A 27,988-nucleotide genomic window follows, 5' to 3' on the forward strand; every position below is an offset into this window, starting at 1 on the left:
ATCTACCAAAGTTTGCTAGAGAGCATTTGGATGATCCAGAAGAGGATTGGGAGAATGTCATATGGTCAGATGAATCCAAAATAGTCATGTTTGGAGAAGAAAGAATGCTGCGTTGCATCATACCTGCTGTGAAGCATGGGGGTGGAAACATCATGCTTTGGGGCTGTTTTTCTGCAAAGGGACCAGGATGACTGATCCGTGTGAAGGAATGAATGAATGGGGCCATGTATCATGAGATTTTGAGTAAAAACCAACTTCCATCAGCAAAGGCATTGAAAATGAAACATGGCTGGGTCTTTCAACATGACAATAATTTTAACACACCACCCAGGCAATGAAGGAGTGGCTTCGTAAGAATCATTTCAAGGTCCTGGAGTGGCCTAGCCAGTCTCCAGAGCTCAACCCCATAGAAAATCTTTGTTGGGAATGGAAAATCCGTGTTGCCCAGCACCAGACCCAAAACGCCCCCGCTCTAGAGGATATCTGCATGGAGGAATGGGCCAAACCAGCAACAGTGTGTAAAAACCCTTGTGGCAACTTATAGAAAAAGTTTGACCTCTGTCATTGCCAACAGATGCTATATAACAAAGTATTGAGAATAATATTTGTTATTGACTAAATACTTATTTTCCACCATAATTTGCAAATAAAATCTTTAATAATCTGACATGTGATTTTTTTTTCTTCTTTTTTTTCTTTCATTTTCACATTCTGTCTCATAGTTGAAGTGTACCTATGATGAAAATTACAGGCCTCTCGTCTTTTTAAGTGGGAGAACTTGCACAACTGGTGGCTGACTAAATTCTTTTTGCCCTATTGTATATGCCATTTTAGTTCCCCTTACTCCACAACAAATCCTTTAAATTTAAGACTATTCAGAGCAGAACAAGTAAATATAAACAACCCAAAACTGAAAAAAGTTACTGGCGATGGGCTCATGTATCCTAACTCTTTCATTCTAATCCAAATGTTTCCATATTCACAATGTAATTTGATGCTAACTATTATTTATTATAGTCTTTGTACTTCATGTTCCAATATTGATGGGGGAAAAAATCATCATCTTCACACGCATAAATATGCTTGGGCACAAATTGTACTACTATTGTACTAAACTGAGCAATATAACTTTTTTATAGTAGGTTGACTATTTTATTTTGATAATGAACAGGCCGTCAAGTTTGCAGTGCTGGAATATGTCATTTTGGTCATACAGATAAGAGTATAGGACATCATTCAAAACTGCAAAGTCTTTTTTTTTTTGTACACTTAAAATAAAACAGAAAATTGTGCTTTTGTAAAATAAGGAAAGCAAGATGTGCTTTCTGTCACCTGGGTTTCCTTTACGGAGAGCTGCGCCATGCTTCTCAAGATCTGAACCAAACCCGGCAGCACAGTGACATGCCTTTTTTCCTTTTGTTTTGTTAATCTGTTAATTATTTAAGTCAAATATATTTAGTGACCTATGGCCTATTTCCTTTAAATTTTCCTTAAATCATTTTTAAGGCCACGACCCAGGGTTTGAAAACCACTGCTCTAAACTCTCCATGAATTCACTGTCCCAGGAGCCCTACTGTGTTCATTAGCTTGCCTGGATGTGATGACTGGGTCCAGGGAGTCTGTTCAGAGAAAAAGAAAAACATTGCCTATGGCACTTGCTCCAGTTCAGCTTTCATTGCACAGTTTAAACATGAGCATGCTCCATTAAAGGATTAACTCACCTAAAAACTCTCATTGTTTACTCACTCTCATATAGTTCCATAAATATGAAAGTAGACTTGGGTTTTCGAACATAAGATGCAAAAACATAACAAAAGTATTATAAAAGGTGGTCAATATGATGACGCACTGTATTTCTAGTTTTCTGAAGGCATTTATGAGAGAAGTAGCAATGTCAGATCCATGACCGAATCATCCATTTTGGTCAGTATATTTTTTAAACAAATTTGTATGATCCATTTTTACAAACTGTTGTTTTTAAATGACACATTTATGTTCAAATCAGTGACTCAATTTTTAGGTTGTAGCAATTAAAAGCTTACAGGAGGCATTTTAAATGTGAGTAACAACTTAAATTTGTCTGTCTGGCATTCATATCTATTATATTGCTTCAAAAGATAGAATGCAGAACATGATCACTTTTATAATATGTAACCCGTGCAGGCAAAATGAGTCATAATGCCACAGTATAATTTTGAGCTACAGGCAAAACAAGGGAAGGATGTCGATTTTGAGGTTTTAACAAATTCAAGTTCATTCAGCCCTCATCTAGCAGTCCCAGTGCTCCAAATAGCAATTAAACAGCATCATTATTTATATGTTTTCTGAGCGGAGTATCTTTCCCTTGTCCATGAAAAATGATCTTACTCGCGCTGACTAACAGATGTGAACAAACAAAGACTCCTCAGACAGTGCCTGATCCCGTTATACACTTTTATAAAGAATTACAGTGTTTCAAAAATATGTCTTGGCAAGTAGTCACACTAACATTATTCTGTTTTGTCTTAAGTAAACATTTGGTTAACTGTAACATTATATTTGTTCTATGCCGTAAGGTAGGTCTTGATACAGACTGTCTATTGTTAATCTAACAATTGTGGCATCATCCCTAGCCATCTTTTTTTTCTTTTTCTATAGATATGGGTTTTGATTCATTTTTGAAAATGTGCTCATTGCGACTCATTTTACTAGCACAGGTCACATATCTTTTTGGTGCTTTTACATCTTTTTAAGCTTAAAAGCCATTTGTTGTAATTGGATTGAAAGAAGAACCAGTAAAATACTTCAAAAAAAATTATTTTGGGTCCCATGGAGGTAAAAAAACTGTCATATGGGTTTTGAGCAACATGAAAGTGAGGAAATGATAACTTTTATTTTCAGATATCAGACAAAATAACAGTATTTTCCCTCCCGCCCTCCTAGTTTTTTCATAATCTTTACCTATGTATGCAATATAAACTCTCTCGTATCTTATAAATAAAACACGGCTCTTGTGGGCCGCCCGTCCTCGCGACTCATCAATATGAGATGAATTTATATGCTCCCGTTCTTGAACAGTGTCATAAGAGATGGTTGTAGGTTGGTGATTTTGACCTCTGTCTGCACTTGGGAACATTCTCTGCATGTGCAACACCCTCCGACATTTTCAACACCGTCTAGAAGATTCATAAGCCCTGTGTTTACAATAATCAAGGCACAGACCAATTTCATTTGATGCGAAAGCTTACTGCATAAAGGCATAGTTCACCCAGAAATTAAATTCCTATCATTATGCACGCCCATTCATGTTATTCCAAACCTAAATGACTTAATTTCTTCTGTAGAAAATATTTTTAAGAATGTTTTGGCCAAGTGAGATCCATGGTTTGAGTGAGTAATATTCTCTTTTTCTTTTTTGGGAGAAGTATGCCCTTAAGTTTTACATGGATAAAACGATATAGGCAAAGCACTGTAAGTCATCTTATAGGCCTTTAGTCTGAGAGATGATAAGTTATCGAGATCTTCTCCTAATTACTAGGATATCCGCCAAATGAAATGAGTTTTATAGCAATTCCCAAAAACTTCCTACAGTGCATTGCCCAATTAAGAGATAATGCTGACTGTAGGCTTATCTTACATCTCTAGCTTACGTGTGAAAGTCGCATGCGTTAAAGCAGGCCAGAGGCATTAGGTGGCAGCTTTACCTTCTCATAGGTGCAGCTGAAATGGAGCGAGAGCCATGACTCAATATTTTATCAGCCAAGATGGCTGACAGTATTCCCTCAGTGAGCTCACACTGTTTAAAGCTGCACTTCCATTGTGTAAAAAGAGTTTTGGAGAGAGAAATGCAAATGAAGGTCTGCAATGTGATATTTCTCCTATTAGCTTTTTGGATTGACTGCAAAACAAAAAGACAGGGTTGAAATGAAAACTGTGTGGGCAGGAATGAGAGTCTGTCTCACTCCTGCTTGCTGTGTGTGTTCGAACTCGTATAGAGAGCCATATGTCATGTATGGCGTGTGGAAGAAGGTAGTTTTAGAGGAAGCGTCCTCTTGGCGCCAGGGTGTTTGCATCCTCTGGTCCCACAGGGGATCTTAAACCAGTGCTGTTTTGCTTGACTGCACCGGCCGATTTCAAATTCTCCATTTCTCGTGCGGGCGGCCGTCCAAATTGGCATCGCTGCACAACGGCCTCCTGCTTGTATCACACGCTGTAGCGTGAAACCAAACCTGTATCAGCTCTACTTGGCAACTGGGGACATGCGAAGTGACTAAGGGCACAACGTAACAGACTTTCTTTTTTCTGCACAAAAAAAAACAAAACAAAAACGCTTCTCGCATCTTTGTAATTATCCCCGCAGGGTCGAACTTAAGAACTAAACGAGTGACCAACGTAAGAAGAGAAACAAAGCCATTGATGAGGGTGATTGCGGCCTGACTGGTCTGTGTAATCAGACGTTGAAATCCCAGCTATCTGTGGTGTCGTAATGAGAACGCAGCGGGGCTTTGACAGCGACAATCACATGTCGGAGTATTTGTAAAAAGCTAATTAACAGCTCTTTTAAAGTCTGTGTACTCGCGCGACTCAATTGTTTATGAAAGAAACGCTTTCTGTAAATCTGATCATCTGCTTTGATTGTCAGTCATCTCAGCGTCAGTTGGGAACTGAGATCCGGGGAGGGTCTTCCGGGGTCAGGTGAGGGTGAACAGGCTGGGAGCTGACTGGACTTCATAATCAATTGTTCATTTACTAAAGGGTTCTTGAGGGACCTTTCGTTTCAGACTCATTCAGCTTTTGACTTCTCTCAGGATCTCATTAGTTCTCTTTGGCAATGGCAGTCAGACATTATGTTTTAGAAAAATGTTGCTGTGCAACACATTGCTAAGTGTTTCTGTCACTATGTCCTTCCTAGAGCATAATTTGAATGATCAGTGGTTGCTTTTGAAAAGAGCACAGTAAAAGCAGAGCAAGTAATGGATCGTGACCCAGATCTGGAGAATTGGATGCGTCTGGACTGCTAATAATTTCTCTTGAGTTAATATAACCACACTAATAACATCTGTCTGTCCGTCTGTCTATACTGTACACATATGTCTGTATGTCTGTTTGTCAACCTGTGTAGTAATACCTCTGAATTGCATAGAAATCACAATGTGCAGAAACAATAACATCATATTTTGTCTCCCGCTTGTTGATTCTGACACACACCTGATAGAAAAAAACATGCTCTGAAAGTCATGACAATTGCCATCAATAAAAGCGATCAATTTCTTTCCATGTTGCAAAAGTTAACTTTGCAATTCATCCATTAAGTGAAATAACTAATCTAATGTTAGGTCTGTCTCACTTGCACACTACATTTTTGTTTGTGATCTTTGCTTTATTGAATTAATTGTTATTTATTTATCATTATAATTAAAAATTAATTTACAATAGCTTACTTTGTGCCTCCCCCAATACCACCATTCTCGTTATAGAGAGCATCTAATTGGAAACATGTTTGCAGTGATTGTCAACTTTTAGGACTACACTATAATTATAGCCTCAAAGCTAAATGTTGACTCAAATCCACAAAACTCTAGATTGTGGTTTCATGGGTTCTGCTAGAGCATAGCCTACACTGTTGTTCAAGTGCCTTTCTTGATCTCTCCTTCTCTGTCTTTTAGGCATTTGATGCATTTATCTACATTTTCTTTGCACTGGAGATGGTGGTGAAGATGGTGGCTCTAGGGATCTTTGGCCATCGCTGTTATCTTGGCGATACTTGGAACAGACTGGACTTTTTCATCGTCATGGCAGGGTAAGGGCACTTGTGTTTTTTTCATTCATTGTAGCTGACGGTGAATCGGGGGCTATAAGGACCCTGAGTGGGTTTATTTTTTTCGTCTGACTTCTGTGAACTGTATTAATGGACATTTCAATTCAGTTGTTCTGAGAAAATGTCTCATATAAGAACTGCATGTTTAGATTGTGAAGTGTCTCTAAAATACATTAGTACTCCAGATACCAGAATGCCCTTGATGGGCTTTTCATTTCTTCTGTTGTATGTCCAGGCCAAACCCTTCAGCTACAGTCCTTCAGATCTCAGCTATGTCAAATACAGGCGTCCCACATGTTTTTTGTTTTGTTTTGTTTTTTATGATTTGTCCAAGATCTCCTAGTTAGTGCCAAAAAGATGAGTGGAAACTGCTAAAAGTGCTATGAGAGTATAAATTTACCAACATTTTCTGGATGTTTCCCTGAAAAGGACATCAAAACAGACAGGAGAAGCATTGGATCAACAGGACAGACCTGCTGGAGCGAGATAAATCTGTTGTAATTTGTTATACACACATACAGTCCCTCTCTGTCTCTATCCACACTAACTCACACAAAACAAACACTCATAAGTTAAGAGGCTGAACAAATTGCCATACAGCCATAATGTGATACAGGTTGTTAATTTTTTATTATATACTACCTTAATTGGTCATGAGCAATGGATCCCATAGCAATCTTTCTTTCTCTTCATAGAGCACATTAAGCTTTTCTTCTCTACTGTTGCATGTTAATTTCGTTGCACAAGTGTGCATTTAAGTACAATTGGGTAGTACAGGGTTTGTATCAGTGAGCGGCTCTGGGTTTGTCAGGATTCGCTGAGTAAAAGATGAGACTCATTAGAACATGATGGGCATTAATTTGGCCTTGCCTAATGACAGATATTAGTCTGTTCCATGCCTGTATCCCTAGTATAAAACAACCATGTGTCATATACACACATTATTCAAGTAATTTTGTGATAGATTCACACTTTTTTTGTTGTTGTTGGCAAGGTGTATTTGTTACTTTTGTCCATGTTTGTGGCTTTCAGTCTTGCTCGTCTAATCTGATGATTTTTAAGAGATGTTGAGTGGTTGTTAGCTGGTCAGGTTAAAAAGCCAGCATGTTGACCAGTAAACACTGGCTTGGCAAGGCTGGTAGATCAGCTAAACCTGGTTAACTAGTAAAAGCCATCAAATGTTTCCCCCATATGGTTCAAGACACATATATGTCTCTGCTTCTTACTATTTTCCTTCTAAACTCAGGACCAACAGCTAAGTACAAAATTGCTTCAAAGTATTAGATTATCATGGTATTTACATTGAGCGCTTGAGGGATTATATTGATAGAGGTAAGTACTGAAAAACACTGCATTTATTACTGTGTATTACTGAGCAAGAAAACCTTAAAAACTGCAGACAGTATGGGCATATTTAATGTAATTCTCATTTTGTTAAGCATGATTTCATAGCAAACGCCAACTACAAAAACATAAAATACAACCCACTGGAAGGTGTAAAGTGGATATGTTACTTTCATGACCCATGAGTCGGTCTGCACTGCATGGTTAAAAAATAAATGAATTAGCAAACAGATGAGGAGTTGCATCGCACTGTGTGGTTGAGTAGTGCCAAAACATCACATTAGTGTTCGTTTTCCCGTACAGCTTATAACTAATACAGTAAAGCTGATCAATTTAAGCAATGTTGCTAGGCAATGTTGCCATCAGTGGGCAACCAGGTGAGGTACAGAGCCGACGAACAATCTAAAGTGTCCAGATAGAAATTTGTTGCCCAGCCTCAATAGGAAAGTGCCCAAGCAACATCACTCGGCAACATTGTTTAAAAATGTACCTCGTCTATCATTAGCTTAATGCGATCTATATATTATAAAGTTATAATACTGTAACTTTAAGGAACATTAAAGGGGTGATGCATTGAGAAATCAACTTTCCCTTGAGCCTTTGATATTTAAAAGGTCATGGTAATATATGAATATACTGTAAGTTTCAGAGAAGACTTTATTGTTAGCAAATGATACCAGGCCCAGAAAACGAGGCTCTCAAATCAATGAAGTATTAGAAGGGGGAAACGCACCTCTATGTGTACGCTGCTTCTGTAGAACGTTATGTGTAATTGATTATGTGTAACTTATATGACGTGTCTAACAGAGTATACAAGCACGCTGTCACAGGCTGGAGAATCCCTTATTTGTTGGTTCATTGCGATTCGGGATCACACTTCCAGGACTTGCAAAGCCCCACGCATGTGTGTGTTTGCACTTATATCCACCGATCGGATGGTACAAGTAATACAAAAATAAATCAATCACAGGTGGAGAAGAGATAAATCATTGTGTTTGTTTGATAAAGACGTTTTGAGGCTGAGCCCCATCAGAGAATTATTCCGGCCGCTTTCAAAACAATCCCTCCCTCACGTGAACTGACAGGGGAGCTGAAGCTCATTAAATATGCAAATCTTATCCAATCCTAGCCATAGGCGTTTACTTCCAAGTCTCCAGTGCGGCACGCATGAAATATCGATGCGACCCACTGGTATGCTGATACCCCTCTAGTATAGTACAGTATAGAACCGCGCAGATTAGTTTTGACTTCCTTCCTTATGTCTTAGGTGAATATAAACACGTAGAGAAAAATAAAAACATATGTTTGCATTAGACATTGCATTGGGGATGATGTAAACAGATCCCGTGAATTGCTCAGACATATCTTGGATCATTTTAGTGTTGCTCTGTTATGCTGTGTTCAGTTCCCTGTTGAATCCAGCGCTCAACTGTGAGGAAAGAAGGTCAGGAGAGAGTCAAATTCAGATTGAACACACTGCAGATAGGGGGACACACCACAGGCAGACTGAAAGCACCTACAGGCAGCGACATTTAGATAAATGCTTGATTTGTTTTTTAACCAAGGAAATCGGGGGAACACAAAGAGATAAACGAACTGAAGATGAATATTCCTTGACCATGTTTCCTTGAATTCATATTACATGTGAACCTGATAAAGATAACCCAGTATTTTGGTTTCCTGACCTACACCATTCAAATTGTGGAAAAAAATGTATGCATTTATTTGATCAAACATAAAATGTAAACCGTAATATTAAAATATCATTACAATTTAAAAGAACTTTCATATTTCAACATTTTAAAGTTTTATTTTATTTATGTGATGTCAGAGCTGAATTTTCAGCGCCATTACTCTTCAGTCTCACATGGTCCTTCAGAAATCATTCTAATATGAGGATTACTGTAAGCAAACAATTTTTTACAATGTTGAAAAGTTGCATGCATTTTTTCAAAGATTTTTTGATGAATAGAAAATCAAAAATTATGTAAAAGTTTACTGCAACTTTCGATCCATTTATTGTTTCCTTGCTAAATAAAGGTATTCATTTTGCCAAACAAAAATCTTTTTAACAGTAGTGAGTGTAGTTTGTCACACTCTACACGCAGTAATATACTGTATTGTTTTAAACTTGTTTTGGACATCTTGTTGCATTATAACTCATAGCATTAAATTGTTTGCTGATTCACTTTTCAATTTTAAAACAATCTATTAAAAAGCAAACCGACTAAGCTGCTTCCTCTCTCTTTAATAACACTTGCACGTGTTTGTCTTTCACAGTTGTGACACTTCTGGGTGCAATCATACAGAAACATTCTCAAAGTAAGACCTAACGGCAAATTAATTTAAAAATGAAACCCAGATGGGACATGTAACTAACATAAAGTCATTTGCACTTTTTGAACGGTGGAATTTAAAAAGCGTCAGAGCTCAACAAGTATGAAATATCACCTGCGAGCAAATACAACACCATTAGTGCACATTTTAATTAGAGCCTGCGAATTCCAGGTGACGAAGACATGTTTAACCAAGTAAAATCGAAATGTTATAGTATTCCCTGAGGTACTCGCACACCTGGTTGGTAAACACTGGCTTAGAAGTCCTCTACAGTGTGTGTTTTCTGTGTCGTGGGATGTCTGTGTGTTTGTGTGATATTTTCTAACCGACTCTTTGGCTAATCCTTCTGTTGTGTTGTGGGTAAAGTCAGCGAAGCTATCTCTAACTACACACCCAGATTACATGCCTCTTTCTCCCCATTTTCCCCATCCCTCTCTTTCTCTCTCACACACTGCCTCAGCTCAGATTGCCTTACTGCCTTTTCTCTCTCTCTCTCTCTCTCTCTCTCTCTCTCTCTCTCTCTCTCTCTCTCTCTCTCTCTCTCTCTCTCTCTCTCTCTCTCTCTCTCTCTCTCTCTCTCTCTCTCTCTCTCACTCTCTCTCTGTTTGCCTGTCTGTTTTTTCTTTCTTCCATCCACACACCCACAGAAGAGTCATCATTTTTGCAGTCTCATTTCACAACATGCATACATCAACAGCACACACACACACATACACCCCACACATTAACACTCTAGAAGACTGACGGTATATGAAAGTAAGAGAGATGAATGAAGAGCAGGAAAAAAAGGCTGCAGCAAAACAGTGAACAATTAGAGAGAGGCTGCCCGACGGCAGGTAGCTAATTACTCTCACAGACACACACTCTCTGATTGATGTGCACTAAAACAGCCCCTCTCTCTCTCTCTCTCTCTCTCTCTCTCTCTCTCTCTCTCTCTCTCTCTCTCTCTCTCTCTCTCTCTCTCTCTCTCGGATTTGCCTGTTTGTTTATGTGTCTCCCCACAATTCATCACACATGCTGTGCCTTTTTTTCTTTCTTTCTTTCTTTCTTTTCTTTGTCCATCCCTCCAATGTTTGGCACGTTTCATTACTGCTTGGCACAGCTTGGTTAATTTGTAATTCAATTATTCTGTTAAAGTTACACTAGAACCACCTGAGGGGCCTGACATATAGTATGACTATAGTTTTTACTTTAGTGAAGACTTTCTGTCTGTCTGTCTGTCTATTCCTCTGTCTGTCTTCTTATCTGCCTATCAATCTATCTGTCTATACATCCTGTCTGTACTTTAATTTACATTGTCTGGGCATTTTAGTTTAAGTCAATTAAAACTGTGTCACATTTTCATCATTCTGGATAACAGTTTAAAGGGGGGGTGAAATGCTGTTTCATGCATACTGATCTTTTTACACTGTTAAAGACTTGGAATCCCATACTAAACATAGACAAAGTTTCAAAAGTTAAGGTGGACGTTTGATGGGAGTATTTCTTTGTCAAAAATACTACTTCCGGTTAGTCATAAGTTTCGGCAAGTTTTTTGCGATCATGCGTCCCCTTTGACGTTAATGGGGGCGGAATTTCCTTGTATGGGCCTTACGGACAATTCTACCGGAAGAGCGTGAGAGAGAGAGAGAGAGAGAGAGAGAGAGCGAAAGTAACAGGCTACGCCCATCAAAGCGCTGGCTTGTAGGATGCGCTGCACAGGTGATGTGCACAACTAACAATGTCACCAAAAAAGTGCGTTTTTGGTTGCCAGACCAAGACAGTCCTGCACAGATTCCCCAAAAACCCCGCGTTAAGGCAACAGTGGATGGAATTTGCTTTTCCGGATCAGCAACTGAGTTGCGCGAATGTTTATATCTGTTCGCTGCGTTTCGGTGCCGACTGTTTCATAAACAAGGCCCAGTTCGACGCCGGATTTTCCAATCGCCTAATGCTAAAGGATGGAGCAGTCCCAACGATAAAGGTCCCAACGTTAGAACCGCGGGCGGTGAGTTAGACTGCTTCAAATGTCTGTGTTTTTGCCTATGCTCATCAAGTAGCCCAAACATGATCACGTATAGTTAATTGCTCAATGGAGCATGCGATGTGTAGTGCGTGTACATTTGTTTAGCTGCACTGTAAATGATTTCTGTTGTTTTCACAGTATTATACTGTTTTCTCAACAGTGTCTTGCTGTATAACACATTTACATTATGTTACTGTAGATTTTGTTGCTTTCACAGTATTATTTTGTATTTTCAACAGTTATATACTGTGTACACAGTTCACAGTATTTTACTGTAGATTTCCAGTGCATTCTGGGAAATTATCAGCTACTGTAAATCTAAATACAGCAGTGCAAATTGACCGCGAAAAATACCACACACAATTCTGCAGGTAAAATCGCCTACAAATAAAACATTTTCAGGACTGGATGACTATTAACAGTCTTCATTTATGTCAGTGGGGGGTGCTGGTGCACAAGAGGCCATTTGAACGTTTTTCTGTCGTGACAGTGCATCATCAGTCTTTTCTGCCGACCTGGAACTTCGTCTGGTAAGTAACATTACATATTTGTATGCATATTGATTCTAATAATTTAAAATGATTTAGAATAGCTGACCACGATTTAGATATTGAATTTATTTCTCAACATTTTACTACGTTGTGTACAATGTAGTTCGGGACATGATACTGTTAATTTAAATACAGTAGTACGAAATGACCGCGAAAAATAACATCAATCTGCCATTTTTTGAAGAACTCTCTTCCCTGTGCACTTTTGAGAGCGCAGGCCGCATCGGGTTGTTGTCTCTGTCAGCAAAGTGTTCGCCATAAATATCTGGTTAGTGATGAATCTTTATATATTTTTTAATGCAAACAAATGATCAGTAACAGGTTACCGTTAGTTTAAATAAGAACTGCCCGCGGCATGTTGTATATTAACGTATGTAAGGCAAGAGCGGATTTCCTTCATGTTGAAAGCTTATAGCCTAACGTTACATGATTAGTAAGGTTAAATGTGATTTATTGCATACTCTTATAAGGTCAGAATAATTTAACATGAATCATTTTGCCATTTACCAGCGCCTGCGCGGTCATTAGGGTTTGGAATTGAAACGATCAATCCTGAAATCTGATACCACAGGTTTGGACTCGGATTATTGTTATAAAAATAAAATTTCGATTGCTCTTATCGATTTATTCGCGCTTATTATCGTGTAAATCACAACTTTATTCTGTACGTCTTTGATGACCTGAACTGGCGATCTGCCAGGACCTTGTGCAGTTGCGCGCTCATTTAACGTTAAGGTTACCTCAGTCTATCTGGACTGTCTATATCTGCCAGGACCTTGTGCAGTTGCGCGCTCATTTAACGTTAAGGTTACCTCAGTCTATCTCGGTCTATCTGGACTGAAGGAAGCGTTCAAAAGTGTACTTTTTTTGTCTAAAGACAAAGCTAGGTGTGACATTTACATTATTGTCTGCTATAATATCGTAATTGTTGTTCTGACTTGGTTACTCATGTGGGTGGGGTGGGGGACGCATTGAAAGCTCAAATTGCGTGATATCACAAAAGCAAGAGAGACGTTTTCCCCAATAATGTGATGATAAATTAATTGATTTTAAACAACAGTCCAAAAAAAATATTAATAAATTACATAAAATGATAAATTACACTTTAGACATGATTGTGTATGTTTTTGCTCTTTTTCTACAAAAAGTTTTAACAAAGCAGGAGCAGAAATTATTAAAGCAACACTGCAGTGTTTTGTTCCTGAATAAATCTGTTTTTGAACGAATCATTTGAGTGAACGATTTAATAATTTATTATTAAAACCGCCACTTGCTTTGTTTCTAAGAGAATCAGCAGTTTTGAACTTGAATGAATGAGTTAATAAATCACCCAACAAGACATATTTGATGCTAACTGCAGTTTTAGTGTGATATTTACACATTTACCTTTTATTTGGAGCTTAGAGTTAGAATTTGGATTTTTTTGTTTTGTTAGAAGGCTGTGTTTTTGACTGTATTTTAACCATCTTGTCTCTTCTCTTTGTCCACAGTGAGCTGTTTAAGAAGACTATCCATCTTGACGATTGATGCAAAATTAATGTAAATATAATCTATTTATCTAACTACTTACCTTGGTCCAATACTGGTGCACATTTTAAACTGATTATTTTCCTTTTTATTATTTTTATTTTTAAATTATTTGCTACATTCTAGTGTTTACAATTATGACAAATTCAATACATCAAAATAATAGGCTAAGAATGACACCAGAAGCCAGGCACATTTAATTTACAAATGGGAGTGCACACTCTTCTGAGAAAAATAAGGTGGATACCATTGGAAAAACTATTTCCCCTAAAAAGGTTTTTTGATTATTAGTTGTATGTCTTGCCACTCATTGATTTGTGCTTTTCTTTTGTTGCAGGATTATCAGAAGTGCTGTTGCTCCCACTTTTTCCCTCACCTGGCCTTCATCTTAACCTGTCTTTTTCTCTTTTTTTACCTGTTGAGGATCATTTTTACACTGGTTAAATTATACATTTTTCATAAATATTGTTTTTAATTGTTGTATTACATTACATCATTATTACTAATGTATTAAAAGTATGTTTAAAATACACAATAAACCTTGTGCAGTTAAAGCTTCAATTGTTATTTTTCTATTTGCCTTTAAAAGTTAAAATAATTTTCTACAGATTTTCTACATATTCTACCGGTTACAAAGCAGCACTATAAAATAAAAAAATAACATTTCATAACTGTATACTACTATACAGTATTAATAAAAATCAACGGTGTAATACTGTACTTCATCATGGTAAAAATACAGTAAAATAATGTTTTTAATGTTACGGTATGCTTAATACTACTGTAGTTAGTATTACAGTAATTTTACTGTTGAATAAAATACAGCAACTACTGGATAATTGTTGCCAGTAAGTTACTGTTAATTTGACAATAAATTTTTTACAGTGTGGCCACTATTTGTGTAACTTTATGTTTGTGTATTGTAAAAGCACTCCAAACAACAATACACAAAGAGTGGGGAAATATGTTGAACTAAATAAGCGCGCTTCTTCATTCAAATGCGCTACTATTCCGTGTCTTTCTATGTAAACACTAACTTAGCCTGCCGTGCAAAACCAGTCCGCTTACTAACGTTACAATTGTCTACACAAACCACGCGTAAACACACACACACACACGTGCACAACTGCACTTCCCACATGTACACCTTCAAAGACAAAAATACGACGATATAATTCAAGTATAAATATGTAAATAACACAAGCCGCTAAGCATATTATATAGTTAGTGTATAACTTGTACCACATAGAGACGTCCTGCTCTAGTCGTTTTTGCTGCTGCTCCTGTTCAACTGCAGCCTCTGGGTCTGATTCCGGATCATCGATGTATGGCTGTATCTGATTAAAAGCCATATTTTTATTTTGAATAAAGTTTTTTCCCGCTGTTAGGGATGACACAGCTTTACGACGCACTCAACCCAATAACAGCGACGCGCACACGTCATTATTTAGCTCCGCTCACACGATACGCCCCCATCCGCTCGGCTTTTTTCGGAAAGACTCGGAACAGCGCATCTTTCTTATATAATTATTAAAAAAATAAAGACTTTTCGGAGATATGCAGGATGCAATGCTACTCTATAGGTACTCAAGATTGACATGACACTGACTGAAACTGAGTGTTTCACCCCCCCTTTAACTGATAATAATGATTATTTTTATTTAAAAAAATATATGAATAAATAGAATGTCAACTCATGCGCTTGGTTTATCTATCTTCTAGTGTACTGATTTATAATTGGCTAATTTTCTGTTTATAATTATAAAAACTGGGAAAACAAGTAACATCTCTCAAATTAAAACAGTACAATCCCTAATAGTAATTTAAATAATTACAAATTACATCTTTGTTTCTTTTTTATTTTAAACAACAGCAACAAAAAAAATCAACTTTATATTGCCTCACAGAGGTTGCAAATAAGATTTGTTTAGCAACCACAATCGCAAACAATATTGAGATCTGTGTTTAGATTTATTAAAGTTAATTACTGAGGAGATTTGATCACAGATTTAGTCACAGCAAACAGCGCAAGCGGCTAATGAAAGAACTTGGTAAAGATTTTATTTTTGAATTGCATTTTAGTCTCTGCTTTTTCATCAATGCTATTGCATGTTGATATAGTATCAGTTATTGTTAAATGACCTTATTGTGGTCTCATCATCATCTCATTTTAGTCATGGGGAAAGCATTTTTTGTCAGATTGTGTCATTAAATCAACACTAGTTAGCATTTATTGATTTTGTACCCTGCTGTGGGTTTTATTTAATGCAAACTATACAAATAATAGCACATTTGTCTTTGGATGTGTGCCTGTCTGTACGGGAGGGACTGCTTCTATCAACAAAAAAAATGTTTTATGCAGAAAACCTCCTGTCTGCAGGTTTAATCCCTTCAGGTGTAAAAGGAAAGGAATAAGCTCATCTCTTTTTGTTTATGTATGTTTATGTATGTCTGTCGATTTGCATGTGTATGTGGTGGTTAATTTGTCCAAATTTAGCTTGTTCAGTTCTCTCATGTCCCTCTGTTGAAGATATCCTGTAGCCATCATGATGCCTTTCAGGGTCAGACCCTTTTGCCATTAAAGCGTGTTTGTGTAAATGGTGTTAATGTCAGTGTGTTTGTAGAGGGGAGAGATCCTGCCCTCTCTCGGGTATTCTCACTCTATATGACATTTCAATCGCCAGTCTGACATTTCAACTGATTCTACACTGCAAAAAAGGGAAAAAAGCTCTGCTGATATTTTTGGATCATCCTACCTGGTCAGTCTGACTTCTGCCTGGATATTTGCCTTGAGTGCAAGTGTGTATTTGTGCTTCTGAGCGTGTGTGTGTGTGTGTGTGTGTGTGTGTGTGTGTGTATTCACCCAAAGCCTGCATTGATGCATCTAAATGGAGCCGTTTATTTAATTCGTAATCAGGAACACTGTGAAGATCTCTACTTAAAGTGCTACAGTGTTGTCCAATTATACACCCGTCTCAATGGCTTCACTCTGAAACAAAATAACTTGTTGTGTACTGTTCTTCACTTAGTTGTCCAATCCCCTCTCTGATCCTCTATTCTAATCAGCTTTCTTGGCATGAATGAATAATGTATGTATGCTAATGAGATGGCCAGCTGCTGTATGTGATTAGCAGGTGTTTACTGAGTGATGGACAGAGCACCTAAGGCTCTGCTTCCCTCAGCAGGCCCGGGCGTGAATAAGTAAAGATGTTATGGAAATTCAAAATGAAAAAGGAGAATTTTTTTTTTCTACTAGATTTGAAATTGAATGAGATGTTCAGAATGAGTGGATGCCTTTATGGATACCAGTGTTACAGCAGTATCGCTATTGCCAGTGGAATATTTTTATGGGGTACTGTATTTAGCATAGAATGTACAATAGTAAACATTTCCAAATATCTTGAGGTACTCGACCTGAACTTGTTTGTGTAGATGCACTTGTGGCTCATACTTAACCTTGGGATGTATTATTTGAGTTTAGTGCAAGAAGCCGCTCACACAGGATGCTAGATGGAGCAAAAAGGGGTGGAATAGAACACAGGGATCCCGAGACTTGTTCTACAAAGAGCTGCTTATATATTTACATTTATACATTTGGCTGATACTTTTATCCAGAGCAACTTTCAGTGCATTTTAAAGTATACTTTTTTTTATCCTTTAGGAAGCAAACCCGTGACCTTGGTGTTGCTAGCACCGTTCCTTAAAAGTTGGGCACTACACTACTATTCTGTTTAATGTCAATCCTGGTCACACGTTCTATGAAAGTCCATATGTTATATTCCAGGCTTTAAATCTATATGATAGCTTTGTAAGAAAAACATGGATAATATAAATATTAGAATATTTAAACTTAAAAAATGTGAAATGTTGCCTTAACAACCAACTGAAATTAATATGTTTCAGTGGAAGTATTAAAAAAGCCTATTAAATCGAAATAGAAACATGAAACAGAACATTATATGCGATATTAATGATTACTATCATAATAATACTACTGCTCTTGACCGACCAGAAGCACTGATTTAGCTGCTATCATGCTGTGAGACATTATGAAGATTTCCTGAGAACTTTGGGGTTGGAGAAGAGAATAGGTGTGCTCTGAGAGAATACTAGAGGGGAAAAAAGAATGAAGGAAGCTGAGTAAAAGGAAAGAGGGAGAGGCAGAACAAGTCAGTGACGAGTGCACATCAAGCTTAGGAGTTTTCCTGAAGCCATGCTGGTCTCAAGCTTTTCAATAATTCATGATAGACATGCAGAGAATTCTAGAGAGACAGAGGGATGGAGAGAGAAGAGTATGTATCTGTATGTATCTTAACATAGGCTCGGCTCGGGCCGAATATGCGTTTCAGGCGGTACATGGAGGTAGGAAGGCATCAAGGCCTCTCAGTGTTTGCATAACATCCACTTCTACTGATATAAAGGCAGAATAGAGCTATTCTTTTCTGCCTGTGATATCCCACCATCCTGTATGTGTCGTCCAGTGCTTTGTAGAAGGAATAAAACCGCAGCTTATGGAGTGGTTAAAAGCAGTTTATAAATACGTGCATTTCAAATTAAGATGAGCTTTAATAGAGGAAAAACCATTGTAATATTGACATTTTTATTTGGTTATCTCTAAAGCTCACTCAAATGAGTTTTCAGTATGTTATTAGACGTGACATTATGGTGTCTTAGAAGTGTCTTCTTCATGCTAGTTCTGTCTGTTTAGTCATGGACTGACTGGGCAGTAAAGCTGCTGCCTTCAGGTTTGAGCAGTTCAGAGTTGTTGAGAGTTTTATTGTGAGGGTTTCCTCTTGTTAACATGTTTTTGAAGGCGATGGGTAGTATAGTCCTAGAGTATCTGGTCTGGTCACCCAAAAAGTTTGGGGGGCAATCTCCAGCAACCCTCTACAATGCAAGTAATTCTGCAAGTAAATCTATCATTAGCGATTGGCTAATAAATTCTTTTTTACTCGCCAGTGTGTGTGTTACAGGATACAAATAAGTTTAGCATAGCTATATTTTCACTCGCTGAACGCTCTGACTGAGCGAGTGATTTTCTCAGCTCATTTGCAACGTACCGTATAATGTAGTGTGAAGGGAAGGCGCACAACTTGCCGTCGCTTTGCTGAGTGCGTTTCTCACAAACAAATGAGAGAGAGAGAGAGAGAGAGAGAGAGAGAGAGAGAGAGAGAGAGAGACTTACATACCATGCCGAATTGACACGCTACATGTTAACATTATTCTTTGTTGTATTTTCCTGTCAAAATACCAGAGTTAATTTAGAATTATTCAGCTTTTTAAGAACAAGCAGAAGATATGCTGGGTTTTTTGGGGGTAGTGGGTGGAGCTAATGCGCAATCCGCAATCTCATTGGCTGGCGCTGCAGAGGAGCAAAGTCCCTGCGTGATCCGCCATAGACATAAACAGAGAGAAGTAGAGCTACTACGGCTGCAATGTTCTTCCGCAAGACACTGCAGTTCTGTATATTAACCGCTAGAGCGCAAAAAGTTACGGACTGCAGCTTTAAACATAATATCAAAACATGGTCTAATGCTTGATTGACTTATGTTAAGAGTGTATGTTCAGATATTTAAAAAGCTGTGCCATTTTATTATATATATATATATATATATATATATATATATATATATATATATATATATATATATATATATATATATATATATATATATATATATATATATATATATACACACATCAGAGAGAGAGGGTTGTTCAGGGTAGCCACTTAAACTCCGGTTTCTCTAGGCTCGTTGTCTCTAATAGATCCACTAATAAAAAAATACAAAAGTATTAGTCTGCTCTTTGTGCATGCAGTGAATACAAACAGGTCAACGCTATTTGTGTGTCCCACAACAATTAGTATAGAATTCACACACCAATTATTAATAAACAGTTCTTAACATCCCTCTTTACATGCATATTTGTTTATTAAATATTTTGTAATAATGCAGTCAGTTACCAATAAGTATTTAAAGGTGCCCTAGAATGAGTTGAAACAATATTTTAAATTGTTCTCTGATATCTACATATAGGATATGTGTGTTATTTAAGGGTTAAAACTGTCCAGATATGGTTTTATAGGCCCATTTACAAACCCAGAAATTGTCCCTAGGATGTAATGCTCTGTTTTTGCCTTATTTTGAAGGCTCATGAATATTAATGTTGAGTTCGGCTCTGATTGGCTGTTTCACTGTGCCCCAGTTCAGTCAGTGACAGAAACACATCTACCGTATACTGTCAATCATGGAGATATTATGCATCCAACCTAATTTTGGAGCATGTTTCTGATGAATATAAAGATTTTGAGGAACAACCAATTGTTTTGAGATTTAAAACGGACACTTTTGAAGTTTAGTCTTAATTTTCTGTAAGACCAGCAAAACATAACGTCAGTAACTACTATAACTTCAGCCTACATGTGAACTAGCATATAACATTAACTTTACATGTTAACTCATATCGTCAGCATGCAGTCACAACTTTGTTTTTAGCATTTTAAAAACATTTTAATCATTGTAATGCATCACCGTTTGATTTTACAATGATAGCTTCTTCTCTTTGAATCACAAACTCTAAACAACAAGTTAACTGGGTAACATTAGCGCCGAAATATGTGGTTTGTATAGTTAGTATAGTAGCCTACAATTTTTTTGTTTTTGTTTTGTTTTTTTGAAATTGTCAAATTAAGTGGTGGAGGTGACGTTAGCTAGAAGCATCGAGTGAGCGATCTGTAAGTTAAGCAACTAAACCGACAAAGTTAGCTCGTGAGTTATGTGTTGTTGATGAAAATAACCTATTGGCTAAATTATAATTCTATCCGACAAAAGGGATTGCCATATGTATCTACGGTTGTATTTTGTAGATTTGTATGACAACACTGGCAGGAAATAATATTAACTTTGACATTTGTCTTGGAGTTTTCTATTGTTACTGTACTAACATCTTGCATTGGATTTAGACAACACAAGGGATATTATCGTTACTGTTGTCTTCCAGTTTAATCATAAATTGTTTAGACAGTAAATAAGTGAATAAAATCAGTACTTACTGCTCGTGGGGATATAGTTTGAATTGCTGCTTCTCCAGTATCAGACGCTGAGTGAAGCCTGCTATTGTCCAGGTTAGAAAAACTGTCCGTGGTGAAATGGGCCGAGCCAACGAACAACTTTTAACTAAATTGTTGCGGTATACAGTTATAGATAAACATGCCTGTAGACAATTTTGTTCAGTGGGAAGGCTAACGTACCCTGCACAGCCTGGAACATAACATCTATTTCCATGATCTGCCATTTTCGCTATCCTCCGGTGACGCATGCGCTGCCGTTAACAAATGTTGGGGGCGTCAGGGATGGGCGATATGGACTAAAAAATGTATCACGGTATTTTCTGGTATTTTTTGCGATAACAATATCAATGACAATAAATGTAGTACAATTTCCCATGTTTTTGGCTACAAGTGAGCCTCAGAAAAACCCATGGTCTAAAACAAAATGTATTTGTCATGAAATAGTCCCCTTTAATACATAAAAGAATAATAAAAACACTTAATCCAAACCAATCCAAACACCAGCCTTTTCAGAAATTTCAGAAAAGTTGCAGTTATACTTCTGTAAAAGTGCAGGTAATGTTTAAATAATGTAACTGTGCTGAAAAACACAATACAAACAAAAAAGACATGTTTTAAATGTAAACACAGATTCTGTATTCATATTCTCATTTTGCAAACAGTGTCAAAAATAGTGTAAACAGCAAAAGTAATAATGTCTCCAGATTACAAAAAAAAAATAGCAAATAATGATTTAATGTTAGAATTTAGCGCAAATCTCTCAAGTGCTAAGTCCAAGTGCTTGTTATTGTCGCGGGAAGACAAATTCTTATCATGAGGAGAATTTTTACCGGTATATCACAAACGATAAGATATCGCCCATCCCTAGGGGCATACATATTAATGATCCCCAGCGATTGCGTCACAGGTGGCGTTATGTCGAGAATCGCCTGTTTTTCCGTGGTGTTTTTCACAAACAAGATTTGAAGGAGAAAATAATGGTGTTTGAGACTCACTGTATGTGATGTCCATGTACTGAACTCTTGTTATTCAACTATGCCATGGTTAATTTAATTTTTCATTCTAGGGCATCTTTAATGCTCTCAGGTTTTCCATTACAGTCAACCGACGACCTGGATGGCGCCTTACATGTAAGAATGGGTGTATGAATGGGTGAATGTGAGGCAAAAATGTAAAGCGCTTTGGATAAAAGCGCTATATAAATGCAGTCCATTTAGTTAAATCAAGCCTGTTTTATATTTTGATTTTGAAGCATGACTTGGATTGTGATTGTTTTGATTAATTGTGGAAATTTTGAAAAAATCATATGATTAATTCTTCAAGTTCCACAAAAAGATCCATAAAAAGCATCTTATCATCTTACCTATCATAGAAATCATGGAATCATCTTAGAATCACAGTATTCGGCTGCATTGTATTGGGAAAGCGCAAGTGATGCTGATTTACTGTGATTTTTCTTGCATCACGCAGCATTTTTACTTTGACTGTGGACAAAAGAAAATTTCTTGTCACTGGAATCTTGTCTCATCATGCATGCCTATGACATATGTTATATTTGTTGTGAGAGAACTTTTGCCTATTTTTATGAGGATGTGCATCGGTATTAGGAAACATTATGCTCTGGAATTTACTATTGTTAAGGAGTATATCAGTCACTGCTTGAGCCACACAAGCAGACGCATTGGTGTGTGTGTGTGGCAGCATCCCACTACTTTTCGAGTGCTGACACCGCTGTCAGTCAGATAGTAATTGACATAATGGGATTGTCAAGCTCTACAACAGCAATGGAGTCAATCGTTCATCTATGGTAGTACGACGAAGGAACACAGTCTATGTCCTTGTTAGGGTAGGCCTCTTTCTCTCTCTCTCTCTCTCTCTCTCTCTCTCTCTCTCTCTCTCTCTCTCTCTCTCTCTCTCTCTCTCTCTCTCTCTCTCTCTCTCTCTCTCTGACCCGTTTTCAGTCTATTTTCCCTTAAGCCAAGCCTTTTGGATAAATCCATGTCTCTAGGGTTATGAATATCCCATAAGCCCTTTGGACAACTTTTATTAACATCCAATCTCATTGGTACAGTCATAATGATTGGTTACTTTTCTAATCAAAGCACAGCGCGTCCACACCTGCCTGCTGAAATGCAGCGCTTGCAACCAGATGTTTAGTCTCCAATGAATATTTTAATTAGTTTCTACTCACCGGTGGGGTTGTAAACTGGAATTCACTTTAGTGGTAAGTTTAAAAAAAAAAAATCAGTTTGTTTTGTTTGTTTACTTATGTCATATTCATATTGGGGGATTGTTTAGATCAGGGGTGGGGAACGTTGATCCAGAAGGGCCACTCTCTTGCAGAGTTTAGCTCCAACCCTGAAAAGAAAAACACTCAGATGCCTGTAACTTTACCCTGCGTCCCAATTCGCATACTATCCATAATAAATAGTACTCGAAAATAGAATTAGTATGTCCCAAATCATAGTATGTTTAAAAGAGTATTCAAAAGATACCTGGATAGTTTACTATTTCCGGTCTGAATTCGAAGTGCGCTTCGATGCGCACTCTAACGGCTGATATTTCCCACAACCCATTGCGAGTTTGACGAGGATTTGATTAGAACTACAAACACGGATAAAAAGCGTAAAAAAATACACACATGACGGATGTGTGAGTTCCGACGGTTAAGTAGAGAGGTTTAGATAAAGGGGTTTGAAAGACTAACTATCAGTATTTAACCTGACTAAAATATTTATTTATTCAGTGTTGTCCACATTATATTTCACCTGAGCAGCATTGTGAACTTTTGCAATGACACGTTTGGCCATTAACTTTTAAATGCATTATTATATTTAAACTGCAAACACATGAGGAGAGTCTATACATTAAAGACCCACACATGGCAGGTCAACATGAAGCTACATTTCTCTCCGATACGGTATAGATTAAACTGAATGTGGAGGATTTGAACTGTGTGATGATTGACAGAGCAGTTTAAACGGTGACGGGATACACGTAACTAAGCGACAGAGTCCGTTAAAGATGACGTAGTTATAAAGATGATAAAGTAAAGATGATGAAGCAGTATGTCCCGAAGCTTGCATACTTTTCTGCTACACACTCAAAAGTATATACTTTTTCTTCACAAAAAGAGTACATACTTTTAGGACGTAGTATAAGTAGGCGAATTGGTATGCAGCATTAGTAATCCTGAAGACCTTGATTAGCTTTTGGCGTGTTTGATTTGGGTTGGATAATCTGCTGAGCGTGCGTGTGTTTATCCTTGGGGTTCCCCAACACAAAAGGATTTGTGACTGTATATATTCATCATGTTAAATATTTACTATTTGATATCGGGATGGCTCTGATGTTCTTCCGAGCAGATTCAGTCATTCTTAGCACACCTCATACCACAGGAGAATCTGCTAAAATAATCTGTAGAACCATCAACATAATAAACTTTACATACGGGATTGGTAAAGTCCAAAATCACCCTGATTATCTTATGGTCTGTAGCCAGCATTGCAGAAAAGCTCATAGTTTTGTAGATGAAAACTATTTCACCTATGCAATGAAACATCACATTTGATTTTAAACTCCATTTCCGCTCCATTGGGCTGTGATTATGGGGCGTGTTTCAACCAAACCAGGAAAGACCTCAACTGGATAGACCTACAACCAATCAGAGCAATGGAGCTAAGTGACGTGTGTTGAGCAACGCATAGTTTGTCAACAGAACTCAACTGCACGCATGCTGGCTGAAGTAGAAGAAGAATGAAGAAGAACGATGAGTGTAAATGATTTTTTCCGGAGTTGTAAAAGGAAAGTAATGATACACAGAGTACTTACCAACACGTTCATAATTTTCGTAAGAAATAGTAAAGGTGAATGCATATATGAAGAAACTCTATGTTTAGGATTAGAACAAATTCAACCCAAGCACTCTTTGGGGACGTGGATGATTACGTTACATTGACAATTTGATTGGTCCGAGCAGCTCTGGTTCGAGCATAGTTGCTCCACAAACGGATCAAGTTCAGACCAAACTTCCCGACCTCAAATGATGTGGCCGGGGCTAAGTTCGGCTGGCACCCAGGCTATCCAATAACATGACTACCTGTTTAAATCCACATAGATTTTCCCCTCAAATCAGTGTGGAAACGGCATTTTCAGATTCCATATGGGCCCGCAGATCATTCCCATTAAAGTAAACGCTACTAAATGGTTTAATTACATGCATGTGAGAAGGGTTTTGGCAACTGAGTGGCTCTAGAGAGCTGTGGAGTATTTCTCGCTGTGTGGTTATGTAGACATGTTGAATGTGTGACTCCCTGTGCTGATGCTATGAGATGCTGTCGTTATATTCTCAGTGGCTGGTGTGACTCATTCGTCCTGTTCTGTGACTCAGCTCTCACCGCAAATGCCTCCCATTGAAAAACATCTCATGGAGATGGAGGTCAAATGGAGGCTGGCGAGATTGGTGACATCACAGGAGGTGTGCCTGCTTTAAGATGGTCCTCACTTGGGTGGTGTGTGTGTGTGTGTGCGCGCCTACTGTTGGTAGCACAACAGCATCTAGATTTGTTCGCTGTGATGAACCATGCAGATTAAATGGGAGATCAACAGCAGATAATGTCTAGTTCTGTCTGCGAAAAGAAACCCTCTGGCCTCTATTTTCAAACACACCATCACACAGGGCCGTTTGATGCAGAGAGCAGTCAGTAGCTATTACAAACAGAGCTGCTCTCACAAAGGCGAGAGAGCTGAACCTCACCGCTTCAGTCCCTGATATAGTACACATGGTCAGATCAAGATGAACAGCATTGTGTTTGGGTTGGGTTGCATTAGAATGGAGAGAGAGAGAGAGAGAGAGAGAGAAAGAGAGAGCAATAAATTAAAATAACATTTTTCTATTTGAATATATTAATCAGTGTCACATGATCCCAGTGTCACATGATCCCAAAACATAAATGTTTTTACTGTCATTTTTGACCAATTTAACGTGTCCTTGTTTACTAAACGTACTAATTTCTTTCTTTCAAAAAAGAAAATATTACTGGCCCTAAACTTTTATCAAAACAAAACTTACAGTGCTTTCAGAAAGTATTCACAGTGGTTCACCTTTTCCACATTTTATGTTACAGCCTTATTCCAAAATGGATTTAATTAATTATTTTCCTCAAGATTCTACAAACAATACCCTATAAAGACAATGTGAAAGAAATTTGTTTGAAATTTTTGCAAAATTATTAAAATAAAAAACTAAGAAAAAATATCACATGTAAATAATTATTCACAGCCTTTGCTCAATACTTTTGCACATTTGGCACCAATTACAACCTCAAATCTTTTTAAGCATGAATCTACAAGCTTGGCACATCTACATATTTTTGGGCAGTTTCTCCAATTCTTCTTTGCAGGACCTCTAAAGCTTCATTAGAGATGTTCCATCAGCTATTAGAGATGATCGTGACTAGTCTCCCAGTTCCTGCCGCTAAAAAACATGCTCACAGCATGATGCTGCCACAACCATGGTTAACTGTAGGAATTGGATTGGCCAGGTGATGAGCGGTTTCTGGTTTCCTCCAGACATGCTGCTTGCCTTTCAGACCACAGAGTTCAATCTTTGTTTCATTGAGAATTTTGTCCTTCAGGTGCTTGTTGGCAAACTCCAGGTAGGCTGTCATGTGCCTTTTACTGAGGAGTGGCTTCCATCTGGCCACTCTACCATACAGGCCTTATTGTTGGAGTGCTGCAGAGATGGTTGTTCTTCTGGAAGATTCTCCTTTCTCCACAGAGAAACGCTGGAGCTCTGTCAGAGTATCGGGTTCTTGGTCACCTCGCTGACTAAGGCCCTTCTCTGCTGATTGCTCATTTTGGCCAGATGGACAGCTCTAGAAAGAGTCCTGATGGTTTCGTAATGTGACTTCTGTGCCTACTAAGGCCACTGTGCTCATTGGGACTTTCAGTGCTGTGGAATTTTTTTTTTTGGGACCCATTTAGCCTACCAAACCAACTATTGACTTGTCTTGCCTAAATAAACTTTAATTTAACAAATAAAAAATTGCTCTGAACATTTTTCTAAATTAGGTTAATAAAGAAACGAAACTACTTTGACATTAAAAACAAAACTGAACTATTTTAATGGCTGGAACAATGTATAAAAACAAAACAAAACAAAACAAAACAAAAAAACACAGGCTCCAGCCGGACTCGGGCTGAGAATGTTGATAAGCTGTTGGTTTTTACTAGGGAAAAAGACTAAAATAGTAACTCACAGTGACTTGGATAAGTAACTTTAATCTAATTACTGGTTTGGAAATAGTAACACATTAGATTAGACTATGTAACGCATTACTGGCATCACTGGACATTATATAGACAGGTGTGTGCCTTTCCAAATCATGTCCAATCAACTGAATTGACAACAGGGGGACTCCAATCAAATTGTAGAAACATCTCAAGAATGATCTGTGGAAACGGGATGTACCTGAGCTCAATTTTGAGTGTCATGGCAAAGGCTGTAAATACTTATGCATATGTGATTTTATAGGGTTTTTGTTAATTATGTTTTTTATTAAATTTGCAAAGATTTCAAGGTTTCAAACTGAAAATGCCTGATAAATATTAGGTCACTAATAGAATAATCAAATGTGACTGATCACTGATGTATCAATGTGTACAGACCATCATATTTTTCCACTCAAATTATGATGACATAATTTTTAATGAAAAACAAACAATTTTTTTTAAATGAAAGTACATGCCATTTAGAAGGTTAAAACCCCTCTAAAACCATCACACTAGACCAGTCAGACCAACTAAGTAAGTCATGAAAAGGATGGCAGAAGCCAGTGTGTCATTCAAGGCAGAGTCAAGAGTAAGTCCAGATAAGGGTCAGGTTCCACATTTCCATGGTCTTGGTCTTGGACTCGAGAACATGTGGACTCAAACTCAACTCTCTTCTGGTCTCTGTCTTGTCTTGGTTTTTAATGAGCGCGTCACATCTACAACACGGGCAGAAGCAACACTCAGTTAGTTTACACTTACAGTAATTGTATGTATGTTTGTATTTCTCAGGATGGTGGAATACTCCCTTGATCTCCAGAACATCAACTTCTCCGCCATCAGAACAGTGCGTGTACTCAGACCTCTCAAAGCCATCAACAGAGTACCCAGTGAGTAAACAACACACATACACTTTTACCCAAAAATCTATGATCTGCAAACCTCAGATGTTAGACATGCTCTGATTCATTGTGTGTCAGATTTTTCTGGTGTTAATGCCAAGCCTCAAAAGCATCCTTATGTGTCAGCTTCAACCCCTGTCCCATCAAAACCACGGTAGCGTGCATTGTGTAGCTTTGTGTTTG

General features: G+C 37.8%; 1 protein-coding gene and 1 long non-coding RNA gene across 5 annotated transcripts in view; both read left to right on the forward strand.

The window, feature by feature from the left end:
- cacna1ia (calcium voltage-gated channel subunit alpha1 Ia) overlaps window positions 1–27,988 on the forward strand; it is a 285,196-nt gene that overhangs the window by 141,848 nt on the left and 115,360 nt on the right. For all 4 annotated transcript variants that reach the window (XM_067415070.1, XM_067415065.1, XM_067415059.1 and 1 more), the window contains 2 exons: window positions 5,646–5,779; window positions 27,696–27,793. In XM_067415070.1, the coding sequence (XP_067271171.1) occupies window positions 5,646–5,779; window positions 27,696–27,793 (232 nt within the window). The remainder of the gene's footprint in view (window positions 1–5,645; window positions 5,780–27,695; window positions 27,794–27,988) is intronic.
- LOC137052972 (uncharacterized) lies at window positions 12,257–13,954 on the forward strand. The gene is made up of 3 exons (XR_010899938.1): window positions 12,257–12,302; window positions 13,525–13,573; window positions 13,899–13,954. It is a non-coding gene; the product is annotated as an uncharacterized lncRNA (long non-coding RNA).

Source organism: Pseudorasbora parva, chromosome 2, assembly GCF_024679245.1.
Source record: "Pseudorasbora parva isolate DD20220531a chromosome 2, ASM2467924v1, whole genome shotgun sequence".
Taxonomy (NCBI): domain Eukaryota; kingdom Metazoa; phylum Chordata; class Actinopteri; order Cypriniformes; family Gobionidae; genus Pseudorasbora; species Pseudorasbora parva.